The 20,922-nt window shown below is 38.9% G+C and overlaps 3 protein-coding genes across 7 annotated transcripts; all 3 read right to left on the bottom strand.

The window, feature by feature from the left end:
• Nucleotides 1-8,049: 8,049 nt before the first annotated feature.
• Nucleotides 8,050-9,769, bottom strand: LOC113640633 (probable G-protein coupled receptor 148). The gene has a single exon (XM_027143190.2). The coding sequence runs from the start codon at nucleotides 9,337-9,339 to the stop codon at nucleotides 8,227-8,229; it is 1,113 nt and encodes a 370-aa protein (XP_026998991.1). The 5' UTR covers nucleotides 9,340-9,769; the 3' UTR covers nucleotides 8,050-8,226.
• Nucleotides 9,770-10,695: 926 nt separating this feature from the next.
• LOC113640634 (probable G-protein coupled receptor 148) lies at nucleotides 10,696-14,023 on the bottom strand. 4 transcript variants are annotated; one of them, XM_047806521.1, is made up of 4 exons: nucleotides 13,831-14,023; nucleotides 13,582-13,604; nucleotides 12,801-13,086; nucleotides 10,696-11,889 (listed from the first exon to the last, which is right to left on the bottom strand). In XM_047806521.1, exon 4 carries the CDS (start codon nucleotides 11,832-11,834, stop codon nucleotides 10,860-10,862), a length of 975 nt encoding a protein of 324 aa, XP_047662477.1. In that variant the 5' UTR covers nucleotides 11,835-11,889; nucleotides 12,801-13,086; nucleotides 13,582-13,604; nucleotides 13,831-14,023; the 3' UTR covers nucleotides 10,696-10,859. The 4 variants fall into 4 exon arrangements, with proteins under 4 accessions (XP_047662477.1, XP_026998996.1, XP_047662478.1 ...); XM_027143195.2 differs by lacking the exon at nucleotides 13,582-13,604; XM_047806522.1 differs by lacking the exons at nucleotides 12,801-13,086; nucleotides 13,582-13,604.
• Nucleotides 14,024-16,737: 2,714 nt separating this feature from the next.
• mterf4 (mitochondrial transcription termination factor 4) lies at nucleotides 16,738-20,889 on the bottom strand. 2 transcript variants are annotated; one of them, XM_027143289.2, is made up of 4 exons: nucleotides 20,783-20,889; nucleotides 19,275-19,674; nucleotides 17,496-17,680; nucleotides 16,738-17,208 (listed from the first exon to the last, which is right to left on the bottom strand). In XM_027143289.2, exons 1-4 carry the CDS (start codon nucleotides 20,810-20,812, stop codon nucleotides 16,804-16,806), a joined length of 1,020 nt encoding a protein of 339 aa, XP_026999090.2. In that variant the 5' UTR covers nucleotides 20,813-20,889; the 3' UTR covers nucleotides 16,738-16,803. The 2 variants fall into 2 exon arrangements, with proteins under 2 accessions (XP_026999090.2, XP_026999089.2); XM_027143288.2 differs by lacking the exon at nucleotides 20,783-20,889 and adding an exon at nucleotides 20,570-20,776.
• Nucleotides 20,890-20,922: the final 33 nt, after the last annotated feature.

The following is a 20,922-nucleotide window of genomic DNA, read 5'->3' as shown; positions in this document are numbered from 1 at the left end:
TTATAATAAAAAAAAAAAAATCCCAACGGTCAGCTGTTGCAGGGAAACTGGGAAATGTAGTTTAAAAGAGCAACAAAGTAGCGTGCTGGATATCGCACAAGAACTACGTTACCCAGAATTCTTCGCGGTGAGGCCGCCAACGTGACCGACTTTGTTTGCAAACAAAACAAGCGCAGCTAGAGACGGCTGGAGGAAACTTATTTTGAATACGTGTTTTTCAGAAAGTGCAAGATTTTTCGTCATTAACGTCTGTCATCCTACACACAGCGAAAACGTGATGGATTTACAGCAAAACGTCGTCACGTGCGCGGTTAGGTTTAGTGTTTACATAGTGACGCAGCAGCAAAACAAAACATCATGGTGAAGCTTTCTGTCCATCAGGACACACAGCTTCCTGTAGGTGTTCTCAGAAATCAGGCTTAATCTTTATGGATCGTTATTATTGATTTGATTATATTAATAAGTCATTGCATTATTAATCAAAGACATTAAAGCTTTTGTATTTCCTCTCATGTGACCTAAACCCTTGTGTATCATTGCCCTGCTATTGTTAAGAAGTTTTTAATTAATTAGCTCAATTTAATTACCGAGCATTAGATTAGAAAGTAGTTGATTATGCTTAAATAGTGCCTCGAATGCTCAAAAACCTAGATCACTAGGGATCAACCTGGAAAACAATAGCCATAATATTTACTGATTATATTAATTTGCAGGATAGTCAAAAAGATTAAATTTAACATCATTTGGTAAGCTTATTTATTACATTGCTACTTGTAAATAAGCCATCTATGCACTTCTGGTTAGATGCTAACTGCATTTCATTGGCTCTGTACATGTACCTTGCACAATGACAATAAAGTTGAATCTAATCTGATCTAACCAAACCAGTTACCAAGATAGAATATAATCATCATCATCATCATCATCACAATGTATTAACTCTAAGAAGAGTTACAGTATTGTTTAATTTTACTTAATAATTTGACTACATGGTCATGCATTCAGGAAACAAAAAACAGGAAAAAAAAAGAATTTCCCTGGAAATCGATGTTGTGTTTCTGCCTCCACCTTCTGTCCCTGTTAATAAAAGCCATTCAGCTCCTGTAGCAGAACTTTCAAATTCCCTTGAAGTTAAGGGAACAATCAACAACTGTAAACCACATGTAGTTACTGTCCAAATATTGTCTTTTGTTTACTTTCATAATAAAGGTATTATTAACTATTTATTTATTTTTTTTCTTCATCCACTGTGATCATCCATCCATTTTTTCCTACACACAATGACAATAACTAACTAACTAAATAAATGGCAGGTTAGTGTAAAAGTGAGGGTTACACATCAGCAGTTTTTGTTGACCATGACATTTAACTTCCTATGTTAAATCTGCATAGGTTTACACTGGAATTGTTAGTTTACCTGTCTGTCAACATACCATATCCCCATCTAGTATCGCCCTCTTTTGGTTATTAAAAAAATACACCGAGTTGTTGTGTGATAGACATTGACGGAAGTATAGAAATATGCAATATATACCAGTGTGTGCAGTCATGTAAGTACAGTTCTAGAAACTGAGGCCTACCCAGACTTATATAGAAGTATGGATTCCCAGTGCCAAACAACTGGATGGAAGACTAACAGAGAGTACATTAAGAAGAGACCTTGAGAAGAACAGCACTCAGATGGGAACCTGTCCTCTATGTGACATGTGATAGTGGGATTATAAATCAATACTCTTTTACAACTTTACAATGGATATAAAAAGTCTGCACAATACGTATGTATTGAAACCCAAGATAAATTATGTCAGGTGCTTCAACTAATCTTAGATTACAGTAGTAATTAGGTTAATAAGCTGGGGAGTGGGAGAACAAACAAACGAACAAGAAAAATACAGTAACCATCGTCAAACAAACAGAGGAATGGAGTAGCATTGTGTCATCACCAAAAACAGGAAGTCCCTCCAAAATGTATAAAAGGAACTTACCAGGCTGCCAAGAGATTTATAACAACATTAAAGAAGTTCTGATAATATATGCCTATTATTGATGTGGATGTGGCCACAATCTCACATAAGGTATGTTTGGTGAAAAAAGTACATTACCAAAAAAAGAACACCATATCAACAGCAGCATGTTGGTGGTCTTTACCCAATGCCGACCAACAGATTTTGTCAAAGATCATCCACTGCAAGATTGTCAAAAAGCAAAGAAGGTTACTATAACAGATTAATTAAGTCTTCATCTCAAGGAAGGATAAACAGATAGAGTACTGAAGCAAGGCTACTGGAAACCAGCTGTCATCATCAAAGCAGCCAGTACTGAGAAATCCTATCATGTGTGTACTGCTGATGGAGAGGAACATCGAAGTAACATGCCATCTCCTGGAGATCAAGGAACCCCACAGCACCATCACTGATGAAGCCCAAAAGCATAACAATAATGGACCAGGCACACATTCAGTCAATAAGAGATACCACACACTGACATTGCACACGCACTCAGCCAAGCTGTAGACTTTACCATACAGACACCACTAAATGACCAGAGTTGTTGTGGACCTGTGAGTGTGGGTGGATCGCTGTCTTTATATAAATATATGTACCAAAAAAAGTTCATTCACACAATGCTATGTTATTCAACCTTTAAAATGTTTTTAGAAGTTTTACATCTATATTTACATGCAGAACAATTTTGCCAAATAGTCTTAGAACAGGCCTAGTAATTCAGGCAGGGCCAGGGAGCAGACAAGCAACGAGTCGTCACCCAGGGTTCACAATATAGACACTGTGTCTGTTTCCCAAGCTATTAAAAAATGTATATACAGTAAACAAAATTTGTTTTAGTATTGCCATAAATTTAGATCATAGTGAATAAACAGCCAGCACCTTTGATTTGAAGCTAGGAATGTTAAATTTTTAATCTCTTGCATATAAATCGCTTATTGATAATGAAATGTTTACTGATCAGATGTTTATTGGTCTGTGCTTAATAAATAAATGGTTTAAACCAAAGTTTGTGACATTAAATGTTATATTTTATAGGTAACATTTATATACATCAGTCATACGTAAGAATCAGGGCAGGAGGTGTCAAAGTTATCCATGATGATAAGCCATGCAAAAATCTAGACATAAATTCAACACATTTGCAGTTCTATATACTAACTTAACATAGGTCACCACAAAAAATAAGTCTATTGAGTTAATTCAAATAATTCTTATTTACAGACCTCTGGGGCCATATACTGAATTTTTCTGTGAATGTGCAGATTTCATTTCAAACCTAGCTGTTTCTATAGACAGAGCATTAATTTTGGGAGACTTTATTATGCATTTTGATGTTTTGAAGTTAGAAGATTCTCTGAGAACAGCAGTTGTGTTCATCTCAGATTCAGTAGGGGTTAATCAGAACGTAATAGGACCTCACGATGAAGATCACACTCCTGATCTCATTCTAAACTTCGGATTAAATCTAGAAAATATATTCACACTGGTTTTGGCAGAAAATCCAGACTACTAATTTAAAACCAAACAATTTGATAGATAATGCTGTAGATAATAATGTTACTGTTTCTGATCAGCAGAGACTGTTTTACTCCCCTTCTAGAGACTGGTTTATTTTCACAAATTTCTTCTTCAAAATGATCAACCTGCATACTTTATCCCTTACCTACCTCTTTCTTTAAACAGATAATTCCAGTTGAATTATTGTCCGAACCCATTCTGAAAAATAAAAAATTCTTCCCTTAGCACTGGCTATGTGCCGAAATCTTTTTACTTAGTGGTTATCAAACCCCTGATACCCTGAAACCCAACCTAAACCCCTGTCCAACTCCTAGGGCAATATCAAACTTCTCCATTATCTCCAATATATTAGAAAAAGTCAGTGCTCAGCAGTCATGCTCATACCTGCATGGGAACACAGGGCTGTCAAGTGTCACGCATTGAGAGTGGCAGTCAGGTATTTTGTTCTTTTGTCATGCTCTCCCGCCACACATTGTATTTCTCACACAGAAAAACTTTTTGACTATTTATGCAGCGTCCAAAATGTATCAGTCCGCATCGCTGTCTCTATGGAACCGGGAAGGAATCATGCACATCTCCTGGAGTTCTTAGTCGAGCCTGACACTTATCAGCCAAACAAAAAAAGAGGCTACACAATAGCCAATCAGAAAATAGCACTATCTGAGTAATAAGATTTAATGCAACAACCAATTAAAAAAACATATTCAACATGGAGGGTATTTTCGATGGTGGGTTTGAACCAAACCTCAAAAAGAAAAAAGCTTGTCTCTGGACAGGACATTGTCCTCAATCATGACCCTAAAAATGAGAGCCCTGGGAACAACATTCAAAGAATGTATCAGTCAGGATTTAGGCCTCATCATAGCTCAGAGACAGCACTGGTTAAAGTTGTAAATGACCTGTTATTGGCCTCTGACCTGTGTTGTGTCTCCGTGCTGGTGTTATTTGGTCCCAGTACATCTTTTTACAACACTGACTATGCTATTTTACTTAATAGGCTAGAACATGTTGTTGGTGCCCTCTCCTTGATTAGGTCAGATGAAAGAAACCAGCTTCATAAGATTAAAGATTGTGTGAAGGATATTAGACAGTGCATGCTTACTAACTTCCTTCTGCTTAACTCAGACAGGACAGAAATGCAGATACTAGGAACACAGGCAGCCTGAAGTAACTTTCTGATCACAGAGTAACCCTGGATGGTCTTTCTGTTTCATCATGTGCAAAAGACCTTGGTGTGATTATTGACTCCTGTCTCTCATATGAAGCTCATGAGGCTCCCTGTGACCCGAGAAGTTCGGATAAGCGGTAGAAAATGAGTGAGTGAGTGAGTGACCTTTAAAGCACTGAAAGGTAATTTTTTTTTTTATAAATGATTTTTTTTTTAATGATCTGTCATGCCTACTGCAATCAAAAGATACAGGCTATTTATTAATACCTCAAATAGTAAAGGCTACAGCAGGGGGAGAGATTTTTGTTACAAAGCCCCATAGTTATGGTACTGCCTTCCAATTAGTGTTTGGGACTCAGACACAGTCTGTGTATGAGTCCAGGCTGAATGCACATTTGTTTAATGTTTTTAATTGTTTAACTTTTTTATGAATAGTGTTTCTTAGTAAAAGGAGCAGATAGGGTTCCTGGGCACAGATTGTTTAGTGAACTGGAATGTTTGGATGTTGTCACCTTGCCACCATTGCAAGGTGCTCAGGTTTGCTGACTATGGACTGGTTGGATGTTGGTTATGTGGTTAAGTGGTTGTGTCCCAGGAAGCCCTCATGTCTGTTTCACCTTTTGGCTCTCTTTTAGTTATGCCGTCATACAGTCGGATGCAAAAGTTTAGGAACCCCTGACAATTTCCATGGTTTTCATTTATAAATATTTGGGTGTTTGGATCAGCAATTTCATTTTTGATCTATCAAATAACTGAAGGACACAGTAATAGTTCAGTAGTGAATTGAGGTTTATTGGATTAACAGAAAATGTGCAATATGCATCAAAATGAAATTAGACAGGTTTATAAATTTGGGCACCCTTGCCATTTTGTTGATTTGAATGCCTGTAACTATTTAGCACTGATTAATTGGAACACACAATTGGTTTGGTGAGCTCATTAAGCCTTGAACTTCATAGACAGCTGCATCCAATCATGAGAAAAGCTATTTAAGGTGGCCAATTGCAAGTTGCTGTTCTCTTTGACTCTCCTCTGAAGATTGGCAACATGGAGGCCTCAAAACAACTCTCAAATGACCTGAAAACAAAGATTGTTCAACATTATGGTTTAGGGGAAGGCTACAAAACGTTATCGCAGAGATATAAGCTGTCAGTGTCCACTGTGAGGAACATAGTGAGGAAATGAAAGACCACAGGCAAAGTTCTTGTTAAGCCCAGAAGTGGCAGGCCACGTAAGATATTGGAGAGGCAAAGGTGAAGGATGGTGAGAATGGTCAAAAACAGCCGACACACCATCTCCAAAGACCTACAACATCAACTTGCTGCAGATGGTGTCACTGCATCGTTCAACAATTCAGCGCACTTTGCAACAAGGTGAAGCTGTACGGGAGAGTGAGGCGAAAGAAGACTTTTCTGCAAACACGGCAAAAAATGGAGTTGCTTGAGGTATGCCCAGTGCCGGTACTGGGAATCTGGTTAAAGTTGAGGGTCGCATGGATTCCACACAATATCAGTAGATTCTTGAGAATAATGTTGAGGAATCAGTCACAAAGTTGAAGATGCCAGGGCTGGATATTTCAACAAGACAATGACCCAAAACACTGCTCAAAATCTACTCGGGCATTTATGCAGAGTAGTAATATTTCACAGTACAATGTTCTGGAATGGCCATCCCAGTCCCCAGACCTGAATATCATTGAACATCTGTGGGGTGATTTGAAGCAGGCTGTCCATGCTTGGCAACAATCAAACCTAAGTGAACTGAAGATGTTTTGTAAGGAGGAATAGTTCAAAATACATTCATCCAGAATCCAGATACTCATTACAGGCTATAGGAAGCAGGGGTTGGCAACCTTAAACACTCAAAGAGCCATTTGGACCTGTTTCCCACAGAAAAAAAAAACCACAGGGAGCCACAAAACCCTTTTGACAACTAAAATGAAGATAACACTGCATATATTGTTTTTTTTTTTACTTTTATGGAAAGTATAGAAAAAACTGTAGTGTGTTGCATTTATGAAATCAATGAACTGCTACCGAGTAAAAAAAAATTATTTCTGCAAGCAAACAAAAATATTTTGAACAGTTTGAGCTAACCTTAACAAAAAAGTTGCTGAGTTGAAGGTTACTTCCAAATAAAATGTTCAATGTCTAATTGAGTCCTCTTCGTATTCGTGACATCAAAATATTAAATTGCCGGCTGCAGCAAACCAAAAATGCGTCTGCTTCTGTGTCGAATCGGCAGTTATGACGCATATTTTAAGCGACAAAAAATTAAACACAATTCATTTTAATGTTACAAGAGCATCATAATATTATAATTTAATTTTTAAAAAACTAACTAAAATAAATTTAAATTAAATATTTATTTTCCAAATCTACAGGGAGCCGCAGCAGAGGAATGAAAGCTCCCGTGCCGCGGGTTGCCGACCCCTGGTCTAGAGGCTGTTATTTCTGCTAAAGGACGCTTTACTAAATATTGATGTGATTTTTCTGTTGGGGTGCTCAAATTTATGTGCCTGTCTAATTTCGCATTTTCTATTCATCCAATAAACCTCAATTCACTACTGAAATATTACTGTGTCCTTCAGTTATTTGACAGATTAAAATGAAATTGCTGATCCGAACACCCAAATATTTATAAATGAAAATCAGGGAAATTGTCAGGGGTTCCTAAACTTTTGCATACGAATGTAGCTAGTCTTGCCAGAGTCCCTGTCTCCACTTTGTCCATTGTTTATAATCATCACATGATTATAAGCATACCTAATATTTTTCTCTCTCTCACTTTTGTCTCTGTCAAGCTATATGTGCCACTCCTGAGCTCCCAGAGGTCTGAGCTCCCAGTATGATCAGACGGTCTTTACACTGCCGTTGCGTCAGGTTTGTGATCTGGTGAACATTTGAGGACTGGCAGTATGGAATTAGTATTAAATTTCTAATGAACTTTTAGTTCCTCAACAGCTCTTGGTTGCACATTCCACCTGACTTCAAACTGTTGTACAAAGGACATTATTTACTTTCTAGTGTCACCCAAAAAGAGATTGGTTCCTCTCTGAGCTTGGTTCCTCTCTAGGTTCCTTCCTCATATCATCTTAGGGAGTCTTTCTTTGCTCCCATTGCCTCAGATTGGCTTATTAGGGACAACTTAATTTTAAACTTTAATTTATTCCATGTTTCTAAACTTCTGTAAAAGCTGCTTTGAGAAAATTTTAGGGGTGTGCACACTTATGCAACTATGTTATTGTAATATTTTTATTTTACCTTTTCCCCTAAACTGTTTCTGACTGTTTTTTGTTACATTTTCACAATAAAGACTTTTTATATAAAATGAATATAAGACAAACAGTACAAAGGGTGTTGAATAAAACATTTTATGAAAAGTTTTCCAGGACAAGAATGTTAATGGTAAAATTACAATTTCAACTGAAAAAAGACATAAAAATACAACTTAAGAGGCTTTTATAAGAATTAGGATGGTAGTTAAAATGTTTAAAGGGTTAAGTCTAAGAAAAGTTAAAGACATGTTTAGCAGTCACATCACAGGTGTTATGGCCCTAGGTCTATTCAGCCTAAAGAAATCCAGCAGAGCCCCACGCAGGTCCTTGTACCTGAGCCCATACAGGTAGGGTGCCAGGGCTTTGGGCAAAACCAACAGGATGTTGCAGAGCACCAGCGAGACCCAAAGGCCCACACTAGGATGCAGCTTACTGCTGTAGCTGTACAGCAGCAACTCAATGATCAGTAGCAGCATGGGGCACACAGACAGGAACAGGTGGAGATAGTGAATGAGAAACGTTCCTTTAGCCCGTGATGACCGCTCTCCTCTCCACACTCCGGACTTGCTGGTATGACAGTACAGAACCACATATCCAGTGACCACCAGCAGCAGGGTGATTAGGACAGCAGTGACGGTTAGCAGCATGCACACCTGCAGAGGCTTTGAGTGGCTAACAGTTAGCACTAGCACCAGAGGCAGAGAGCAGATGTGTTGGACGCAAGGGCTCATTGTATGGTACCACAGGAAGAGACCCACAGACGCAGCGGGAAAGAAGACAGAAATGACCCAGATAGTAAAGACAGCTACATAGGTTCTGGAGACTGGCCACAATATAGCATAGCGTAATGGTGCTAATATAGCCAAGGAAGTGTCCAGCACTATGGCAGTGGCACTGAAGATCCCACCACTGTAAAAGATGGCCATTAGGAAAAGCATGGCAGCACAGGCAAGGTCCGACATCAGCACAGTAGCTGCATTCAAACAGGTGGTAAGCATGTAGAGAGCCACAAAGAGTAGGTCACTAACCAAGGCATTGGTCAGGAGAAGGTAACGTGTCTGCTGCCGCAAGTGAGCTCTGGACAGGATCCGGGTCAGGATGATTGGTGTGGTTAAAATTACAGCCAGAAATCCAAGAATGGGGCAGATCTGGAATACCCTCATATGCAGAGGAGGGAGAAAAACCTGCCACTCTTGAACAAACAACTCCATTGCAGTACGAGAGGTGTTAGTCAGGGCAAATTGTCTTCCAAGGCGCTCCGCCTGCCCCGAGCTGTTGTACCAATCACCAAATGTACACAAAAGTGACAGTACGAAATCCTCTGCAGCCATGAAAAGCCTCTCTGTTCGCCCCTGCAGAAGAGCCTCCATTACTACGAAAATCTACTTAAGCAAGTGTTCAGCACTGGCAGATCCTGCTTCTCCTCACTACAGAATGACAGGCAAGCGTGTGAGCTAGGTGATATTGAACGGTTTTGGTCATGTTTCCATGGAGGTGGAGATGAGGGTAAACATCACTTTGCAGGTAAATGGAGCAGAGTGCGCTCTCTCACTACACAGAGATATAAAAACAGATAGCTTAGCCACAACTAGGCCTGTTGTATAACTTAATCTACTTCTGTACATACACTAAAGCATGTTGACAAGTCTTTATTAAAGAAAGTAATTAAGAAAAATGTTAGTTGCAAGTAAAATACAGTTTTGTCGGGTATGGATTTAATTAATGAAACATCAGTTATATTTATTACATAGTCTTTGTATGTTAATAAATGAAACGAGTAATTTTTGGTAAAAAAAAAAAAAGTATTTCTGGTAAAAAAAAAAAAAAAAGCATCATGTTCCTGCAAATAAAGCTGAAATTCTGACTAAACATTACATCATACAACTAGACTAAACAGCTAGATGTACAAGATGCACAATATTTAGCTTTGTAGTCATGGTCTGTTAATTTTTTTATTGCTCATGATAGGCAGCATATTGTTGATACACAGCATTTTGTGTCTGAACCACATAAAACTAACCTGCTAAAAAGACTTTCCCGTGGCCCCACTGAAGCCAAAATTAATCAGTTTAATTAAAAAAAAAGAAGAAATAATTCTTATACTGTTTTATATTTCCTAAATGAAATTTTAATTTGTCTAGCATATTTATTTGTCTTATAACAATTGTAACAGATTGTCACAAAGCAGCTTTACAGAAATCCAGATAAAGATTTCAAACCCTAACAAACAAGCCAAAGACAACAGTGGCAAGCTTTACACAACATGAGCAAGAAACCTTGAGAGGAACCAGAGTCAAAAGGGAAACCATCCACCTGTATATAATAAAGTGAAACAGGACTGAGTGTGTTAGAAAATCGTTCACTATAAGTAGATTTTGAATTAAAGGACTAGAATAGCACCTTTAATGTGTGTAACCGTTTTTAGTCTTGAATGCAGCATTTCTTAACAAGAATATAAACGGAGAGAGGTTTTACCATGAGAGTAAAAATAATGAGGCAGTTTCCTCACAAATGATGATGACCCTAAGCCAGTGGTGTCCAATCTTATCCAGAAAGGGCTGGTGCCAGAAGCCACACCAGAGTCTACTAAAAGCCAAGAACAACTGATTAAACAGGTGGAATCAGGTGTGGCTTCTGCTCGGTTGGAATGAAAACCTGCAGCCACACCGGCCCTTTCCGGATAAGATTGGACACCGCTGCCCAAAGCAATCATAGATACTGTGATCTGGCTTTCAAATGTTCATTTAATGCCAGATGATCATTTTTGCTAGTTGTCTTTATATAACAGTAGAAATTAGCAAGATAAGAATCCCACTGCATTGTTTTGTAACCCACTAAATTCCATTCATGTTCATGCCATGTTGAGTTTTTTTTTGTGTAATTATGCTCTTTAAGAATCTGTTGGTGTTGGCGATCTGTTGGTGGTCTGGTTGAGCCGTCTTTTGCACAGCATCAACTGAACTGTCTCATAGACCTCCCGGTAACGCAAGCCATACAGGTATGGAGCACAAGCACGTGGCACAACCATCAGCACAGCCAGATTCACTGAATTGATCCACACAGCAAGGTGCAGATGGTTAGACAACTGCTTAAACTGTGCAAGCTCCATTGTGAACACCAAACCAGGTGCGAAGTATATTAACAACATCAGAGAGTGTGCTAGCAGCGTCACCCGGGCTCGCGAGTAGCGACTGCGCCATATCCCAGATCTCCTGGTAACCATATAGAGACGGACGTAGCAATAGAGGATCAGCACAGTGCAAAAAATCACCCACACGCTGAAGTAGATATGCAGGCTGACACCAATGTCTTTTTCCAGTAATCCTAGAATGAGCAGCACCAAACACACCTTCAGGTTCTCTGGGTTGCCCTGTTTACGGACCGCCATTACGACCAGCAGAGAGAGAGGATACGTCACAGCTAAGGCCCACACAACCCCGACTATCTTCTTTACACGTGATGGGGTCAGGATTTCATTGTAGCGCAATGGCCAACGCACAGCCATAAACGTGTCAATGACCATCAGCGTGACAGTTAACACAGAGGAGCAGTATGTAGTCACAATGGCAACCATTAAAACCTCACAGAATATGTAGTGAATTTCCATGTCCAGTGCATTACAGGAGATGTTGGCGAGGTTGAAGCAGAGGAAGAGGACGTCCGATAACAGTGTATTGGCCAGGAGGAGGTAACGAGTTTCCTGCCGGAGAGATGGACTGTAGAAGATGCAGAAGAGGATTAATGGGTTTATCACTAGAGTCATGGTAGTGAGAAGAACAGCAGGGATGAGCAGGAAATTCATTTGTTCACTTTGTATGACCAGGAACCAATGTGAAGATGTGATAGAGAGGAAGGAGTAATTCATCTTTGTATCTTCTTTTCAGATAGGAGCCGTCAGGATAAACAGGTTAAATTTTTTCCTACAAGATAAAGGATAAAAACCCAAGAAAGTTAACATTTGTTTTTAGTGACTATACAAACTTTGATTATTCAGCTCTTCACTTCAAATCACTTGATTTTCTTGTGGTTTAAAGGGAACTGTGGCAAGCCAGAAAACTGACAATTTTATCTATGCAACAAAATAAGTGGACAAAGTATGAGACCCTTATACTTAGATCACAAAGCCTGAATGCATCTGGATAAATGCTTTGAAATCAAAGTATATAAATGAAAAGCACTATGTTTGGAAAGAAAAAAACACTGCATTCCAGCATAAGAACCTTAGATAAGAATCTGTGAAACATGGTGGTGGTCGTATCATGCTTTGGGCCTGTTTTGCTACATCTGGTGCAGCGAGGTGCAGATGCTTAGATAACTGCTGAAACTGTGCAAGCTCCATTGTGAACACCAAACCTGGTGCAAAGTATATTAGCAAAATTAGAGTGTGTGCTACTATGGCCTACTATGGCGGATTTATTTTTGCTGGAGATTTCTGACTTAAAAATGAATACTAATTAGTTATTAGTAATTAGTAACTGCCACATGTTAACATATTCCTTATGCCTGGCATAACACTGACTTTTACAGAAACACAACAGCTCAATTCACAGCTCGAATCTTTCACTAAACATGACATTTTGCAGCTTTAAATAACGATATATCAATATATAAATGCAACTTGTTTGAGATATTGTTCATATCTTTCAACGACTTGTGTTATCTCAAGTATATTGACCTTAACAATGTACAATTTGGTTCAAGTGACTAACCCTATCTCTCCCCACAAATATCCACTTCTGATAAGACTTGGTCCAAATTATGGCAAATGCGGTGTGTAAAGGTGGGTCTGTTTCTCACATGAGCTGGTTGGGAAGATGGGTCTGTTTCTCACATGAGCTGGTTGGGAAGATGGGTCTGTTTCTCACATGCGCTGGTTGGGAAGATGGGTCTGTTTTGCACGTGCGCTGGTCTGGAAGATGGGTCTGTTTCTCACGTGCGCTGGTCTGGAAGGTGGGTCTGTTTCTCACATGCGCTGGTCTGGAAGGTGGGTCTGTTTCTCACGTGCGCTGGTCTGGAAGGTGGGTCTGTTTCTCACGTGCGCTGGTCTGGAAGGTGGGTCTGTTTCTCACGTGCGCTGGTCTGGTTATGGTTATGGCAAGTCATGTTTTTACTGTAACCTAAATATTAGAAATAGTACGGCACATACAGTATAGTGTGATATACCTTTTATGTTGGTGAACAAACCAAGTGGTGTTGGAGTATATGTGAAAGTTATTTGTTAGCATTATAAAAACAAGCGTACATGTGTAAAAACAACAGTAAAACTCATTTACATGGCTCATTTCCCTATTTCTCCTATTTCATTGTATTGTGTGTTATATTTGGTTTATGGCATAAAAACTATTTTTATTCTATTTATGCTCTAGTGTGTGTGTGTGTGTGTGTGTGTGTGTGTGTGTGTGTGTGTGTGTGTGTGTGTGTGTGTGTGTGTGTGTGCATATTCTGGGCTTATTAAGCAGGTAGTTTATATCTAATCACTTTACCTGAACCTTTTGTTTCGATAAACATGTCTAGATATTATAATTTAAACATTAAATACATTTGACAGGTTAACAAGCACTTTCCAGTTTATTTATTTATTCATTTATATAAGTTGACACAAATCATTTTACCTTCCTCCTGACCTGTTATTCTCCTGAACATAGAAAAAGGGATTAGATTCGAGGCTCCACATGCTGTTGTTTACATGGTCAAAATAATGTCCCCTGAAAGCGTCAATAAGTCAAAGTCTCGTCTGTTCTATCGATTTAAATCACTTTAAGCTAGGAGACACACACACACAGACAGACACACACACACACAGACACAGACACACACACACACACCAATCAATTCTACAGAAATAACGGCCACTTGCTTACCTCTTTTTTCCCCTCACACGTCCATTCCGTCCGTTCATTCACATCAAAGTGCGAATCGATTCCCAGACCTGCTGCTACACGCACGCTACAAACAAGCTGGCGCGCGTCCGAATTGCGCGTCAGCGTTGTACCGAAGCGTGAACGCGCACGCGACTTCACAAGCTCTCCATGCGCTCCAGGCTACAAAGAACGTTTTCAACCACATTTTACTGTCACTAAAGATATCTTCCCCCTAATTAGATAAGCCTAACTGTAAGTATCATTACAGCTTTTGGCATCACTGGGGATTTGTTTGAGCAAAGTTTTATGATACATATTTGCGCGTCAGCTTCCTGCTCTTACGCACATCATGTACACGGGATCATATGCATGGTGACATGGTATCGAATCTTAAACGTTCCTTTAATGCCTATTCAATGTGACCTCACTTCATCTTATCCCTCATTCGCTGTAAATGGGATCTGGAGCCCAGATCTGGAGGTCCTTTTGCTATTCATTGCATTTTACATTTCCCAGCTTTTGACTTACATTATCTAATTTTTTAAATTATTACTATTATTTTTTTTAACACACCTGAGCAATTGAGGGTTAAGGGCCTTGCTCAGGGATCCAACAATAGCAGAATTAGTGAACCTGGGATCGAACTTACAACCTTCTGGGATCGAACTGGGATCGAACTCACAACCTCTTCGAACTCACAACCTCTTCGAACTAACAACCTTCAAGCTGCTTAACACCTTCACCACTAGGCTACAACATGCCCAGTGTTTTTTCCAATAAGCTAATTACTGTGTTCAGGCTCTGTTTTGGTTGAGGAGGAAGATTCATACTTCACTTTTCAGCACTTACATGAGTCTTCATCTTATCATCACCAGCTCACAAACGCTCACGATTGACTGTCGCGCGGTTAAAGCACGCGCGCATGTCTCCCCTCCCCCAATTTATTCATCTGTTTGTATGTTTCCTGCCTTGTGTGTGTGTGTGTCCATTTTTTCCCCACTAAACATCACACCACTTGCAGATCAATGTCCTCTTGGAAGCGAAACTTACAACGATCTTGAAGCTCTAGTGGGACCGAGCATTCTGATTTATTGCATTGGAGTTTATGAAGAATTTACTGGTTCAGATTCATTTGAGTTTCCTAATAGAGATTTTGGTCAATTTTCTGAAATAGTATATTTTCAATTCCAGCTGATGCTTCTTACATATCAGCAACTAGTGAGTCAGGTGCCTTATAGTGATGGTAATGATACTCATGATTTTCATGTTTGGAGTTTGAGATATTGAGCCACAACTTTCTCAGTGTCACTCGTTGCATTTACAGGGCTTCTGAGTATTCTGAGGGTTTTTCACCCCACGGCTCTGAAAAGACGGACTTAGGACTCGCTACCAAAATAGAGGGAGGTGAATATTCCCACTTTGACCAGGAAAAGGATTGTTGTTCACTTTGAAATGTTTGACCTTGCATGCAAATGTGCATACAACAGTACAGTTACAGTTACACAAATGATTACAGTAAGTCCCCTTTCACTGTTGGTCTGTTTTGTGGGATAAGCAAAACAAAATTTTTTTTAATACTTAAGCAGTTTTGTTAAAGATTTGACACACGTGGTGACTAATGGTATGAGCAAGATGACATACTCTGTAACAAATGTTAAACTATGAGCTGGTGCAGGTGATACAAAGCTTGATGATGAGCATCACTTCAGATGAGTTTTAAAGTTTCAAATGTTATTTAAAATGAACAAAAATTTGAAAAGCCCATCATGCTATCGGATTCTTTTTCTCAAACTAAGCCCTACAGTCAGGATGCTGCCTCAGAGGAACAACGCACTGAAGTTAAAAAGCAAAATGTTCTCTGGCTCCGCTAATTCTTCTAACAGAATTATGTTTGTTTGTTCATTTATGTTTATTGTCGTTTGGTCAGTTTGATGTTTTTCATTCTATATAAATTTGTCATAAGGCATAATAAATGCTTATTTCTACTTTGTCACGTTGATGTTTGACACAGTCAGAAGCCACATCTGTCTGTCCTACTGCACATTTGCTTTAATTCTGGGAAGTTAAAAATAAAAACTTTCTTTATTCTCCAGATATAGAAGCCTTAAGTCAGGGGAAAGATACACAGCACCTTAAGCTACATCTTTATCAACTTTTGCCTGCTGGTAAGATTTATATATATTTACTTAGGAAAAAAAAGCTTTTTTCTCAGTTAACCTTTCTCAATTTTACCTCTGCAGTCAGTGGCTGTGTTTTGGCTCTCTTACTTTATAGGTTGCTGTGTGATAACAATTTAATTGAAATTTAATACATTTCCATGTGATGACATCCAAATACATTTTATAATGATCATTACCAGTCACGTGTTAATAGATACATCATTGTACAACCCAGAAGGAAACACGGCTAGCAACTGTGTTCAGTTGTCAACTGAATTCATACTGAAATTGTGTGGCAACAGTAAAAAAATAAAAATAAATAAATAATAAAAAAAAAGAATGCATTAAAGGTTATGAAAACTGCGTCCTGTTCCTTTTTTGCAGGTAATTACACTTTTGAGACATTTAATTCCATTTAGTTTGCATTTGGTATGTTGTGTGTGTGAGTAAATAAATAAACGGCATATGAATAATTATTTTGAGTTTTTGGTATAAAACCATGTTACTGTGGCTCAAAGCGCATGGACCCTCCTCAACATACAGCAGGATTGATTTGATATTGTTACAGTATTGAATTATTGATTAAAATCAGTGACTGAATTGATGTTGAACGTACATTGAATTTTCCCCATTGAAATAATATTATTTGAGGGTGCAAACCTAAAACATCAACACTGATTCAACTTGAAACTTTAACCTTAATTCAGTGTCGGTCTGCTATCTGATAGAAGAAAATCAATAAAATGCATGAAGATAAAAAACAATTTATGTTGATGTTAGGATGGCATATTACAAGTAGCAGATATATTGGTGATCAGTTTCTTTCTGGCTTCTTCTGATTTGTTTTCTTTTTGTAACTGAAAGACTTTGTGACTTCATTATCATCATCATCGTCGTCGTCGTCGTCGTCATAATCATCACTGCTGTACTCTTCACCTTGCTCCTCTTCCTCCTGCTCTCTTGCCACAAGTTTCTGAAACACATCAAACTCTTCCTGTGTAGCATTGGCTACATTGGTGAGATAAAGTTCCTGGGAGATGCTGAGAAAGTCTTTGAGGCGAGGGTTGAGGACAAGTGTCTGGCCCTTCTTGTCAGGGGTTTGGAACAGTCCGCGACGTTCCAGGAAGCTGTGACGACACCGCAGCTCCTCCAGGGTGAGGGTGAAGAGCTTCGCTTTCACCATCTCGGCTTGGCGACAACCCATACGGAAATATACATACTGCAATAAGAGGAGGGTACAATAAACTCTGCTGCATACTAACATGAAGAGTGAAATTCAAAACAAGAAGTCAGGACAAAGAGCAGCCTGCTTCACACTGGCTGGTTTCTTGTCTGGCTTCCTGACTCAAAAGAACATATTAAAAATCTTAAGAGTTCTGAGCTGGCAGCATTGCATGTTGAAAATGGTGAAAGCAAACAAATCTACTGCAAACACATGATGTACATTTCCTGAATTGACAATGTTTCAGAAAACTAAAGTGAATAATATAGAAAAAGTCTTCTTACCTGAAACATGTACTCCAGACGTGCAGGATCTTCTTCCACCACGTGTGGTGAGTCTCGGAGGACGTCTGCCATCTGCTGAGCAGTGAAATGGCACTTTTCTCTGAGAAGCCGAGACACTGCGTTCACCCTCTTCACTGGAAATGACAGTATCTTTGGGTAGTGGCTTATCACCCTCTGCAAACAGCCTGACAAATAGAGAGCAAGGTTTATTATCTAATTTCACTCAGCCATACTGTGTTTCAGTTCACAAATCCTGAGCCAATTTCCCAAGCCATAAATCACTGTTTCCATAATGACTGCTATGTCAATGTTGTGAATAAAACTGTCGCTGTCAGTACTGGATCTGCACAAGGAATTTATGGTTACACGTAAGTACAAATCAGATGTTTGTGGATGTCAGAACCCCTGGAGCTCTACAGTGACCATTAAATCCCTTAATAATGTTACTAACTCTCCACATTGACTAATGTCCAGATTCATGCACCTTCTTACAGTCGGCAAAATAATTATTTCATCCCCTGCTTATCCCCATCATTTTTACGGTAGGTTTATTTTAAGAGAGAGACAGAATATCAACCAGAAAAAATATTAATAAAGGTTATAAATTAATTTGTATTTGATCGAGTGAAATAAGTATTTGATCCCCAACCAACCAGCAAGAATTTTGACCCCCGCAGACCGTTTATGTGCCCATGAGGCACACAAATTATTCCTGTTCCTTCAGGAAAGTACTCCTAATCTCAACTCCTTATGTGTATAAAAGACACCTGTCACAGAATCAACCTCTTCCAACCAAAACCTCTCATGGCAACACCAAAGAGCTGTCACAGGACATCAGGGACAAGATTGTAAACAAGGCTGGAATGGGCTACAAGACCACCAGAAAGAAGCTTGGTGAGAAAGATAACTGTCGATGCTATAATTTAAAAATGGAAGAAATACAAGTTAACATCAATCGCCCTCGCTCTGGAGCTCCATACAATATCTTACCTCGTGGGGTAAGGATGATTCTGAGAAAGGTGAGAGATCTGGCCACAATTATGCAGGAGGAGCTTGCTAATGATCTCAAGGGAGGTGAAACAACAGTCACTAAAAAAATCATTGGTAAGACTCTTCGCCATAATGTATTGAGATCCCGCAGTGCCCACAATGTCTACCTGCTCAAAAAGGCACATATACAAGGTCATCTGAAGTTTGTCAATGACCACCTGAATGATTCAGAGAAGGCTTGGGAGAATGTTGTCAGATGAGACCAAAATTGAGCTCTTTGGCATCAACTCAAATCGCCATTTTTAGAGGCAGAGAAATGCTGAATATGAATATGATAGGATTTGGAGTGTATCTGTAAAGGTGTGGACCAAAATACCTCCTGAGATGTGTGTAAACCTGGTGGCCAACTACAAAAAAACGTCTGGCCTCTGTGTTTGCCAACGAGGGTTTCTGAGCCAAGTACTAAGTCACATTTTGCTTGAGGATCAAATACTTATTTCACTCGATTTTTAATGTTTGTTTTAAAATCCTGCAGCATTCAATTACAAAATTAGCAGGGGATCAAATAATTATTTCTCCTACAGAAAGAATAAAGGCAAAAAGCTCCATTGCATGCAGCGTGCGCACTACAGAAAAACCTCTGCTCACACATGACTTTAACCACTTATGATATATTGTTTTGTGCATGTAAGGGTATGTACACTACATGATCTTTGACCTGGAGAGATCCATGAAAGACATTAAATATGAAGTAAAATAATACAGTCAGTATAATTAAAAGCTGTTCACCTTCAAGCAGGCCAAGCTTCCTTAGATTCACAACCCGCTGTTGCAACTGAGATTCTTTAAGAGAATACAACTCAGGACATTTCTCCAGGATCTTCAGCACACTGCTTGGGTTTAAGCCGAGGCTGAACAGGACAGTTAACACTGGCACGTCATGCTTGCAGCGGTTTTTACTTGCTGTTTCATACACCAACTGAGCCTGGCTTTCAGAAAAACCAATTTCAGCCAAAGACTGTATGGTTAGCTCTGTCCTTCCTTGCGGGACAGTCTGAGCAGGAGTAGACAAGGGTGGAACCAGCTGTGATGAACAGAATGGTCGGTGAAGGAGAAATAATGGCACCCTGGCCAGTTCTTTCACAGGGGCACACTTTGGAAAGCAGGTTCTCCACGTCCATCGTAGAATCTGGCCCAAAATACAATGGCATATGATGATGGCTCAAAACACTTGTATCGATATAAAACACTTTTATTAGCTAGTAGGATGTGCACTCACTGTCATTTATGATAATATTTTATTATTTTTTTATATTAAGTATTATTATTATTGTACTTTTTGTTGGCAGGATAAAAAATATCGGTTATAACGGTCATTAGATCCCACTGAAACGCACAAACAGAGATAATGTAGTGCGATACGTTTACTTGTATTAATGATTTAATTATAATAATTAGTTACTAAATAGACAGTTAGAGATTGTGTGTCGGAAGGATTATCTGAATTTAACTTAAAAAAATGTTATTTATCTAATTTCTCAAAACAGGCACATGTACCTTTTAAGCTAAATGACGCAAAAATCATCAATGTAGCCTAGTAAGAAAACGACACACTGTTTGCGTGAGCTTTCTCAGTCTGTATGCAACGTGGACTGAACGTTACTATAGTTAACGTTAGTTACAGGTAGTTGATCCTTTAACAGGATGGTGATTAAACTTGATGAAAAATGAATACAAATAAAGTTCCAGCCAATCAGACTCTGGAATATAGAATATTCGGGTAGAAAAAGTATAAATGAACATAAGTGAGATAAGAGAGTTTGACAAATGCTATAAATGTAGTAGATTAAATAAGTGTTGTAATTAGGTGTTGCTGAATGTCTTTAAGTGTTTTATTCCTCTTATGCCACAGCAATGTCTGAACAACATAGTTTATTAACACATCATACCTCAATGTGTAACGTGATCGATTAGATTCTGACTAAACGTGCAGCTAGATTTACATTACTGAGCCGATCTCAAATGAATCTTTCGACTTTAGAGGCATAATACAGAATGAAATATATATATATATATATAAATACCTTCCACAAACTGAGTCGTACACACTTTAATGTAACTGCACCCATTTTGGGTTCGGCTGCTGTCTCGTCCTAGATAGCTACAGATTTGACATCTTCCCTCCACATTGTGTAATGTTCCAGAAACGTCCTTTTTTAACATGATCTTATGAACTACATCTTAAATTTTATTAATCAGCTGCACAAATGATTCAATTCTCTAGTTTTCTCACTCACCCCTAAAGCGGTGTGCGCTTGGCTACTCATTGGTCCGACTCCAAAGTACGTTCCCCCGAATACAATTCCGGTTATAAACTTCGTTCCGGGTTGTAAAGGACGAGACAGATATTTAGATTTCTTTTATTTAAATCCAGAAC

This window comes from Tachysurus fulvidraco, chromosome 22 (genome assembly GCF_022655615.1).
Source record: "Tachysurus fulvidraco isolate hzauxx_2018 chromosome 22, HZAU_PFXX_2.0, whole genome shotgun sequence".
NCBI lineage: Eukaryota > Metazoa > Chordata > Actinopteri > Siluriformes > Bagridae > Tachysurus > Tachysurus fulvidraco.
The sequence above is the reverse complement of the archived record's forward strand: the minus strand, read 5'-3'. Positions and strand labels throughout refer to the sequence as shown.

Coding starts and splice junctions, on each gene's coding strand:
- LOC113640633 (XM_027143190.2), bottom strand. CDS start 9,339: ATGGAGGCTCTTCTGCAGGGGCGAACAGAGAGGCTTTTCATGGCTGCA.
- LOC113640634 (XM_047806521.1), bottom strand. CDS start 11,834: ATGAATTACTCCTTCCTCTCTATCACATCTTCACATTGGTTCCTGGTC.
- mterf4 (XM_027143288.2), bottom strand. CDS start 20,614: ATGGGTGCAGTTACATTAAAGTGTGTACGACTCAGTTTGTGGAAG. Junction 19,675..20,569: donor TACGACTCAGTTTGTGGAAG/GTATTTATATAT, acceptor ATTTTGGGCCAG/ATTCTACGATGGACGTGGAG. Junction 17,681..19,274: donor GAAGCTTGGCCTGCTTGAAG/GTGAACAGCTTT, acceptor TCTATTTGTCAG/GCTGTTTGCAGAGGGTGATA.